Source organism: Berghia stephanieae, chromosome 4 (assembly GCF_034508935.2).
Source record: "Berghia stephanieae isolate SIO BIC M18660-M18661 chromosome 4, UCSD_Bste_1.3, whole genome shotgun sequence".
Classification (NCBI taxonomy): domain Eukaryota; kingdom Metazoa; phylum Mollusca; class Gastropoda; order Nudibranchia; family Aeolidiidae; genus Berghia; species Berghia stephanieae.
Window position 1 is genome coordinate 42,540,399 of NC_088363.1, and position 11,004 is coordinate 42,551,402.

General features: G+C 35.9%; 1 protein-coding gene across 2 annotated transcripts in view; it reads right to left on the reverse strand.

Annotated features, from left to right (window-relative positions):
- Nucleotides 1-10,602, reverse strand: part of LOC144970611 (GMP synthase [glutamine-hydrolyzing]-like) — a 34,895-nt gene extending 24,293 nt beyond the window's left edge. The window contains exons 1-4 of one of the 2 annotated variants that reach the window (XM_078910416.1): nucleotides 10,499-10,602; nucleotides 6,942-7,050; nucleotides 5,834-5,925; nucleotides 467-581 (exon numbers count right to left, since the gene is read on the reverse strand). In XM_078910416.1, the coding sequence (XP_078766542.1) occupies nucleotides 467-581; nucleotides 5,834-5,925; nucleotides 6,942-7,040 (306 nt within the window). In that variant the 5' untranslated portion in view covers nucleotides 7,041-7,050; nucleotides 10,499-10,602. Of the gene's footprint in view, nucleotides 1-466; nucleotides 582-5,833; nucleotides 5,926-6,941; nucleotides 7,051-8,765; nucleotides 8,857-10,498 lie in introns of those variants that run through there. The other variant, XM_078910415.1, reaches the window with a different exon arrangement.
- Between the last annotated feature and the right edge of the window lie 402 nt (nucleotides 10,603-11,004).

Sequence of the window (11,004 nt, forward strand, 5' to 3'; positions counted from 1 at the left end):
ACCGCTGAAACAAAAAAAAAACAAGAAATCTAACAAAAATAGTACAAATGTAAATCAAAATCATAACCTAAAGATATCATAAGCTAAATTATAAATAACCAAGAACAAACAGGCAGAAGATTTACAGAAAAAAAATATCCCCTGTCAAAAATACAATCACAAACCAAAGAAGCAGGATAGGCTAGTAAAGAGAAGAAGAAACGACATCACTATCGGATCGTACACCCATGCGAACATCATAGGTATATGATTCAAAGGTGATGCTCCCATCCAACCACCCGCGATAGATAGATAGATAGATAGATAGATAGATAGATAGATAGATAGATAGATAGACAGATAGAGAAAGAGAGTGGGAGAGGGAGAAAGAGGTGTTGGATATGGACATAATTTTATTTATCCAAAAAATAAATAAATAAATAAAAATAAATCTGAGTTTAAACATTCCACTTATGTGACCTCTGACCTGCATTCCATAACAAATCCCAAGGACTGGCACCCCACACTTGAATATTGCAGGGTCATAGCGTGGAGCATCTTCGGCATTGACAGAACTAGGACCTCCAGATATGATGATGGCTCTGAAATAAAAAAAGACATCACTGACAAGTTGTCTTCTTAAAGCTATATTGATGAAAAGTGAAAATAATTGGCTTTGATTTGACTTCATGTCTTATCACTTCACCAATATCAACGCTCTGCATTGAATGCTCGTTTGATTGTTTTGGTCTGAATTATAATCTGTTATAAATGTAGGAACATTCTATGTAACTGTTAGTGTAAACATCCTTTAAAAGTAAAGTCAGTATTGGGGACACCATTTAATTGGGACAGCCGCTAAATTGGGAACAGAATTTTTTCTGTATAAAGTCATACCCTTTCCAATTCCCAGCCGCTTAATTAGGACAAAATTTGACATGGGCTGTCCCCCCCTGGTGTGAACAATAGATTTTACCTATTGGCAACGGCCAATGGGGTGTGTCTTCGAACCATTTGTCATAGTCATCACAGAGATGTGAACAATAGAATTTACCTGTATCCTCTTTGACAAGATATCATTTCACCATGATAATCTTAGAAGTTTTGAATACGCTGGATTTGCCATTCATGAAAATAATTTTAAAAAGTCGTTTCACTGTGTCTACCGCCCACCACCAAGCCAACAAAACAAAATATCAACAATTGATTTTTTATCTGAGTTCGGAGAATTTATGTCTATGCAATCCATTAACAAAAAGCATAATATTTTTATGGGTGATTTTAACATTGATTATTTCGGAAACAAAAATGAATCGAAAGTATTTCGGGAGATTATTGACACAAACAACTATATTCAACTTGTAAGCGGTCCTACAAACAACCATGGCCACACAATAGATCATGTCATTACAGACATTGAGCATTCTCTCTCTTCACCTGTCTCAAATATTGATAAATTAATCTCTGACCATCATTTAATTGTGTTTTGCGTTTTATTTCCAATGAAGCACGAAGTAAAAAAGATGATAACATCTCGTAATTTGAAGAATATAAACATGAACATTTTTAAACAAGACCTTGACCATAACGTTAAAAATAAACATGATGCGAATGGTCTCCACGAGTCAATTGTTGGTACGGTGGACAAGCATGCTCCCTTAACAACTAGAGCAGTAAAAGTGAGACGTCAAGCACCCTGGTATAATACCGAAATAAAATTGAATGGATTAGCCAGGAGGCGGGCAGAAAGAAAATGGCTCAAGTCCAGAGATGCTGTCGATAAGAAGCGATACATCGCGGCTAGAAATGATGCAAAAGCCGTCAATTTCAGGGCCAAAAAGAAATTCTATGAAGAAAGCCTCAAAAACGTGGGACGTTCGAGACAATTCTTTGCCTTGACCAAGGAACTGCTGGGACAACAGACGCAACCAGCTCTCCCATCTTTAATCGATCGTGCATATCTACCAACTCGCTTTGGTCAATATTTTATAGAAAAAACGGATACCATCAGGAAGGAACTCTCGTCTGAATCGATCCCTACAACATTTGACAAGTTTCATGGTGATTCGTTAACACATTTTTCAAAGATTACTGAAGCTGACTTACGTGATTGCATTATGTCGTCTCCAACTAAAAGTTGTGATTTAGACCCCTTAAATACTGCCATTTTAAAAAATGCATTGATGTAATTTTAACACCATTTACATGTATTGTTAATAATTCGTTGCAGTCAGGTGCTGTACCAGACATTTACAAAGTTGCTCATGTCAAACCCCTATTGAAAAAACCTGATCTCGATAAAGAGAACTTAAAAAACTATCGCCCTGTCTCTAATCTTCCTTTTCTCTCTAAGATCTTAGAAAAGCTTGTTTTGAAACAATTACTGTCTCATCTTAAAAATAATTGTCTTGAAGAAAAATTTCAGTCTGCTTATAGGCAACATCATTCGACGGAAACCGCACTTGTTAGGGTTGTTAATGATCTCCTCTCTGTTATAGACAATGGTTCATGTTCTTTGCTGAATTTGCTTGACCTATCGTCTGCTTTTGATACTATTGATCACAATCTTCTTCTCAAACGTCTTGAAATTACTTATGGCGTGTCTGGTGCAGCGCTTGATTGGTTTAGGTCATATTTGTTTAATCGTAAACAGATTATTACGGTGGATGAATATAGATCGGAGGAAATCTTTCTTGATTGTGGGGTTCCCCAGGGTTCAGTACTTGGACCCGTTCTTTTTGTTTTGTACGTTGGCCCTCTGTCTAAAATCATCAGAAGTTTTGGTCTGTCTTACCATCAATACGCTGATGATACGCAATTGTACTGCGTTTCCAATATGAGAAATTTACAAGAAGTATCAGCCAATAGTAAAAATTGTATCCAAAGTGTTAAGAAATGGATGAATGAGAACAGACTGAAACTGAATGATGATAAGACGGAGGTGCTGTATGTGGGGAACAGGAAGTGGAAAAGTGAAACAGATTTGAAGTTGGGGGATGCCTCTATTCAAATTGTTGACAAAGTGAAAAACCTTGGCACATTCTTAGACTCTGGACTGTCGATGGAGCATCAGGTTAATAATTTGGTTAGATCTCTCTTTTTCCAACTAAAAAAGATTGCTTCCATTAGACAGTTCATATCTGAGGATGTGACCAAGCACCTGGTTGTATCCCTCGTACTATCGAAATTGGATTATTGTAATGCTCTGTTGTTTGGCGTTTCGCAATACAATCTGAAACGTCTTCAGATTGTCCAAAACAGCGCTGCCAGACTAGTATTTATGAAGCGTAGGTGCGACTCTGCCGGACCTCTACTTCATGACCTGCATTGGCTGCCTGTTGAGAAAAGAATTAAATTCAAAGCTTGTGTTTTAGTGTATCGTTGTCTTGAAGGTACTGCCCCTTCCTACCTTTCAGAACTAATTGAAAGATATTCAAAACCCCGCCCCTTACGTTCGGCCAGTGATTCCACAAAACTAGTTGTCCCTCGAATTCGGAAAAATGCTGGAATGAGATCCTTTTCTCATTTCGGACCCTCTATTTGGAACGCCTTACCGCAGAGCATTCGTGAAAAAGAATCTTTGTCTATTTTTAAACGTTCGCTTAAAACATATTTGTTTCGATTTTAGTAGATGGTATGAGAAGCAAGATAGGTTTGGTTTGTGTTGTGTGTTGTGTTGTGTGTGTGTGTATGTGTGTGTGTGTGCTTGTGTGTGTGAATGAGTATGTTTCAGCCAAAGTAATTTGTAATTTAAGCGCTTAGAGTCTGGTGTCTCGGAGTTATAGCGCTATATAAGTTTTCAGCATTATTATTATTATTATTATTATCCCTTGTCAGTGTCATCGTCTGCCATCATCACGTTCATGGTCATGGGTCAATGGCCATGATGCTAGGTTCTTCACAAGAAAACTGACTGATGATGAGATGGGTAATGAGTGATGGTTTTGTTTGTTCAAGGCTGTCACCACCAAATGATTTGTTTGTTCAATGAGTCGAATGGGTAGACATTGCATTCTTAATCCGTTGCTGACTTATGCTACCGTTATGATTGGCATATTCGTTAATTGTTTTTGTGCAGTTAGATTTGTTAGAGGTCGATTAAGGGGTCATTTGTTTTTCATTAAGGCGTGAAATGTCACCATCTAATAAATGTTATTGCAATAACTAAATGCAAAGTGATTACGGCGGATAAATGCAGAGTGGACTATGGTAAATCTGAGAAATTGCTCAATTTCACGGCGACTGCTTAATTGGGACAATTTATTGGGAACCAAGCCATCCCAATAAACCGGCTTCGACTGTAATTGTATTTTAACATGCTGCGAGGATAGAAAACAAACGCATTGTATTTGAATCACTAACTATGACTGCATCTCAGTTGATACATATTCAAGTTGTTGAAGTGAGAACAAGATCTTTTAGACTACATAAAGTGTTCAAAAAAATAAAAACAACACTACATGGAGTCTTGAATTAACACTTGAAAAGGACCTACAAAGAATCAAGAAATAATAATAGAAATTCCGTCTCATTGTAATAGGATTAACTGTGTTGTAACAAAAAGGAAACCTCATGGGGATTCTGTAACTCAATAGGGAAAGTAATCAATTTTAACACAAACAGATCTGGTTTGATATGCTTTACATCGGAATTGTTTCTGTCCCAATAGTCAATAGGTGAGTATTTAAGATATATGGAGTAGAAAGAATGCACCATCTTCACTATTTTTCACAGCATAATAAGGTTATGGAATTAACTCCCCAACAACTTGAGAAATTCTGACAGTTATGAAAAAATTTATTTGCAAATTAGAAATCATTTCTGTCACAGAATTATGGAGGCAATAATGACTGTGATATAGTGCAGACTTACCAACCAACCTCAACAATTTGAAAAGATTATCACATTTTCCCTAATATTTATGCTAATGTTCTCATATTTTTCAAAAAATATAATATTTTCATCACATACAACCATTCAAAATTTCAAATTTATCATTTACTGAATTTATGGAAACTTATCAAACTAGTAGAGGGTAGGAAAATCATGAAATTCCTGTGACAATCATCTGTCTGACTAATCAGATTCTCATCTAGTTGAAGACAATATCTAATGACCTTCAACTATTCCACTTTAATCACTTTTCCCCTTCATGTTACAAATAATGACTTTTAGCAATAAGCATATTTTAGTCAACATTCCCATATAATCATATTTTGAACCTCAAAGCGTATGTCATCTTGTGGTATGACACTCACTTTCGGATCAGAGGGTCCTGGGTTCGGGCTTCCCTTGGCGCAAGGTTGAGTCCTTGGAAAAGACTCTTTACTAACATTCTCTCACCGTATTCAGGTGTAAAATGAGTTAACAGCATCGTCTCTGTCTGAAAAAATTGTAATTTCGCCTAACAGGCATCATGTCACGTCCTACATGTTAAGTGTTGCTGTTGACCAGGGACCCCTTGTAAAGCGTTTTGAGCACATTTAGTGGATATTGCACTATATATAAGCTCAATTTTAATTTTTTTTTAATATGAGAAACAATACTGGTTGTCAAGTCTGTACACTGCCGTAACCTGACATCATTACAAACACCATACAAATGGTGCATTGATCTTCAATGTTGAATCTGCAAAAGTATGGATTGGATTGAATTGGATGTTATATCTAACAGACAGCATTTTGCAGTAGACAAGCACCCTATTCAGAGAAAAGGTCACAGTTACGAGCAAGCTCCAATGCAGTACTGAAGAAAGACTATCCTTGAGTATGAGGGAGTTTAAGTAAAGAACGAAAATGATGACAAGAAAGAAAAACTTACCAACAAGCAATAAATCTAAAATCAAAACTCTTACTTGAATCCTTTCTCCTTCAACATAAAAGCTGGACTGTCCAAAGGGAGAATCTCAGAGTCTACATTCAACTCTCTCACTTTCCTGTCAATGACCTGAAAAGACAATAAACCCTTCGAGGTAAAAGTCATGGGAATTAACTCATGTGCTGCTTATCTAAAGGTTAATTTTGAAAATACAGTCAACAATGCTTGCAGCAGCTGTTGTCTCTTTTAAAATTTTCGATACCACTGTTTATGGTAGCGGATAGCACAGACCAAAATGAGGTCTCTCATATGCATAAACTAGGTCCTGACTCGTAGCAATTTAAATCTATCTTTCCTTCCCTACCCCCACCCCCCTCTCTCTCTCTCTCTCTCTTTCTGTCACTCTTTAAATTTAACTTTCAACAGCCAGCTCCATTTACTTTTCAAAAGGTGACATATAGCCAACTGGAATAGCCACAAGCGTTATCAACTGTAATGAATAGAATAGAAAGCTGTGATTTTTAATTTCAATCCCTTGAAACTTTTATTTTTCTCATTTGCTTTGTTTGAAATTTCTTAGGTATTCAAAAATATTACATCATGATAAAAATTTTGGTCAATGGGATTGACACTTTTAGTGCTAATTATCATTTCTATAAGAGTTTGTAAAGAGTCCTCAAAAGTTTATTGAAATAAAGAAAAAAAATAATGTCTTTTGTTATTGCCATGAACTGGAACTTTGCTAAACAAAAAACAAAACCATACAACATGCCGGCAAACCTGTTATGTATTTCAAGTCTTAAATATCCCACGCAGATGTTTAACTTTAAAAATTATTTTTTTCCTTCTCCTCTGGATTGCCAAATTGGGACAGTACCGATTACACCAGGACAGACCAGAGTTTACCTGGAGGGTTGGCCGCTATAACACAAATATATCTGCTTGGTGTGGGATAAATAAAAATCATGGAGGCATACGTTGAATTTACGACTTCCCTTAAGACCCAATTAAGATAAAAATATAATTAAATGATTAAAGATGGCTTCTACATTATAGTAACAGAAGTACAAAATATATGAAAATCGTGCTATAATCAAAGGCTAAAACTCTGTTTTGTATATTTTTTAGATCTATCTAGTACATACCTTGCCATACTGTGCCCCAGCATCCAATATGACAATTCTCTCATGATTTCCGACCCCATCTCCATTCATGTGCGCCTCTTTCACACCGTTGCCATTCATGGCTGGTCTTCTGTCGATTACAAAACAAAACAAATTTTGTGTTTGCATTAGGAATTGCAAATGCATTTCAATGCATTTTCATGCTTTATATTTTCTTATTAGTTAGGATCGTATTAATTAACGCTCCATTAATTAATAATACTTTGGTTGTGTTTTTTGGTGTTTTTTGGGGGTTTTATTTTCTTTTTTTTTGCTTTACTTTCTTGAACTCAAGGCATGATGAGAGAGAGTAGAGTCGAGTATAGAGGCAAAAATTCTCTTTTAATTTTACGATAATGAATCACTCTATCACAATTAACTATCTAGATAGATACTATGCATGATAGTGATAGGATAGATGAGATGAATGTAATGACTGAGATTTGGATTTGACATTTGAATCATTCTGTCACAAGTATGACGAGATGAATGTCGTGACTGAGATTTGGATTTATTAATTATTAATTCTAGGTCTACCTCTACTCCTGGTACTGGTACGTTTACATATATTAACAGAACAGACACACAGAGTTCACAGTCACAGTCACAGAGTACAAGTACAGGTTGGAGGACTCGGAGGACAGGCGAGTGGGTTGCTCTCATATCACTGAATCGGTGACAGCGGCGGCGGTTGTCAGAGTCAGAGATCGATTTTGATGTAAGTGTGTGGGTGTGTGTGAGAGGGAGAGAGATAGATAAATAGATAGATAGAGAGAGAGAGGGGGGGGGAGAGAGAGAGAGAGGGAGAGAGAGAGAGAGAGAGAGAGAGAGAGAGAGAGAGAGAGAGAGAGAGAGAGAGAGAGAGAGAGAGAGAGTCAATGAGTGCCACTGTCAATTCAATTCAGATTCATTTTCATCATCAATTTCAACTAGGCACTTAAATGAAAATTCAATTTTCAAATGACAGTATAAAATTTGGTTTACTATGATGCAGTATACCATCCCGATGATAAAACCGTTCGAATTTTGTCTCTAGGTTATATAGAAGCAGAGTTATTCAATTTTTTATGCCTTAAAAACACCCAAAAATTACTATAGGAATCAGCCTAAAATTGGGCACCAGCTGACTGAAAAAAACGAAAGGGGATTCCCCTGAAACACTGTGACGTCACAAGGCTAGGAGCCAATGACCGACGCTGACCACGGCAGTCCAAGCTGAAATGGCGTTACTTTGGTAGATTTTGAAATGAGTGTGATTTTATGGAATGCTCAAAGGGTATCCTGGAAGCAGTTTTGAAAGTTGAAAATGGTATCATTGGAAAGGAAAATGATTGAATTTTATGATTATTTATGTTTTAAGGGAATTTTTTCATGAATGATGATAAACGGCTTGATTTTCTTGCCCACTAAAATTAAGCTATCTTTCCATTACAATATCTTCTAAATGAATTTAAGGAGGGAAACGGTAATTGTACCAAATGATAGGGCGTTCAATGCCCTTTATTTTGGTATTTAATTTATCCAATTCTGTAAATAAATACCAGAGATATCTCAATTTAACCAAGCCATGGTTTTAGCCTGCAGCTCACAAACGATAACTAGCGGTCACACTCACACAGGTGAATGGGAGAACTGTGACACAGATTTAGCCCTTCATTTAAGAAGTGCCTATTTCAACATTCTTCAATCTGGCCCTGGCTGGAAGCGCACTCACTAAATCCTCGGTGGTAACTTCAGTATAATACACATTCGACCAATTGCTCGAATTCAAGCTTTTTAAATTCTTATAACCAACATTTGGAGTACCTTTCAGTGTGTGACGAGACGAACGAAAGAGAATGCTAGGATGAGACTTCACACAAGACAAACTTTCGCGGAAAGGAAGGACATGTGAAGTGAAACAGGGTTGCCAGATTATTTTTCAACAAAATGCCAGGGAAAGACTCAAAAAATGCCAAAACACTCAAAAAATGCCAAAGTCTGTTGACTCCCACCCCCACTAAGAAAACTACTCACTTTTGATAGACAATTTACTATCATATCCTGGTGGCTTGCGTGTTTTCTTTTCTTTTTTAAAACTTACGAGGATACTTGTCGAGGGCTGAATTTGAGTGAATATCTGAGGGAGGCAGGGCTAGTTCAGGGTGTGAGTTTTAATAGCAAAGTTTTCCGATGTGAAGAGATTTGTTTTTACGCGTTTAGAAATAATTAAGAAAAGGTGTCATTTGAAGTATAATATACAAGAAAAGAAAATGCCAAATGAAAATGCCAAATGCCAAATGATTTTTCTAATGCCAAACGGTTTTCAAAAATGCCAGATTTTTGGAATCTGGCATTTAAAATGCCAAACTGGCAACCCTGAAGTGAAAACAACAAACTGGAATCAAACACACCACATGGAACTTTCAACAAGTATCCAAGGAGAAGCATATCAATACACAATATGAATAGTTTCGATTCACAAGTAATAATTCGCCCATTATTTATTTTGTTTCCTGCCTGTCTCCTTTTTCATTTATTTGTTCACCGATATCCTCTCATTCATTTATACCTACCTGGATACCTCTGTATAGAGCTTTTAGACTTGGTGTAGTCTCCTTCGCTCCTCCTCATCTATTAATGATTGGACCAATTTTTATAATTGAACTTGTTTCCTAGGGTGTTGCTTATCCCCAACTCTGCTTTGAATTTATTCAAATTTTGTGCTGATACTGTGGTTTCTTGCAGTTTATTCCAGTTATTTACAATTCTAGATGAAAAAAAAGTTCCTTCTTTCATTTGTTTTAAAACGTTCTTTTTTCAGTTTCTTGCTGTTTCCTCGTGTCTGAATGTTCTTGTTTGATTTAAGGAATCCTGCCTCTACCCTATCTATTCCCTTTACTATTTTATCTCGTGTGTTTTTTAAAAAATAATCATTCATATGTTTATCTCGTCATTCACTAATTTACTCATCTGTCATAAAATTGATTTGAATATACAAACATAACTTAGTGATTATTCCAATGATTATAAATCATTATCATAGTTACCAGCAGCCTTCACTGTTTATTAGACTAGTTCAAGGACAGCTATTCTTTAAAGTCCTCCTTGGACTAGCTATATAAAATTGCAATTAAAGTAGTTGTATCAGCACTTCCCATCATCATCATCATCATCATCATCATCATCATCATCATCATCATCATCACCACCACCATCATCATCATCATCATCATCATCATCATCATCATCATCATCATCATCATTATCATCATCCTAATTTAAAACATTGTGCTCAAGGTCTGTATCATTAACGAGAAAATAAAAATAACCGTTCAAAATACACAGCTTCTACATATTATATGTGTCAGATCTTGATTGCAATAAATAAATAAATAAAGAAAGAAAGAAAGAAAGAAAGAAATGAATGAATAAATAAATAAATCATATTACATATAATAGATTTAAAATATAGATAAATATATTAAATAAAGAAATATACGTTTTCAGATAGGAATAAAACTTGACTTAGAACAGAAAAAAAAGTAATGTAGGCCTACCTGAAATCTTACCAACGTTTTTCCAAGCAAACTAAAGAATATTAAGGTCGACACTGTGCTTACTAGTGCGTCTGCTCGTCTGCTTGAGTACCAAATAATATTATGAAAGGGAAGCTATCTAACCTATGCTCATATCAGAGATTTTTAAATGTGTGTTTTTGTTATCTTTTATCAACTGATATAATCAATAAGTACTTTTCAAATCGCAATGCGACCATAGCCCTACTATAGTACTCTTTTAGTACGCCATGAGTGCGACCCTTTGACTATCTAGTTAACTGCCGTACTCTGGAAAAAAACTCATATATAATATTTTAGATTTTGGCTAGAAAACTCGCTAAGTCCCAGGTTTGAGAGCCTTTTGTCAAGATGAGGGTCATTTAAATCGATCGATAATATTTGAAGGACGAGTTTTCTGGCAAAATTTTTAAATACAAGTTTGTTTTTTTTTCCAGAGTACGGCAGTATTCTGATTTAAGGCGGCTTCGAGTTTATCACAAACTGAC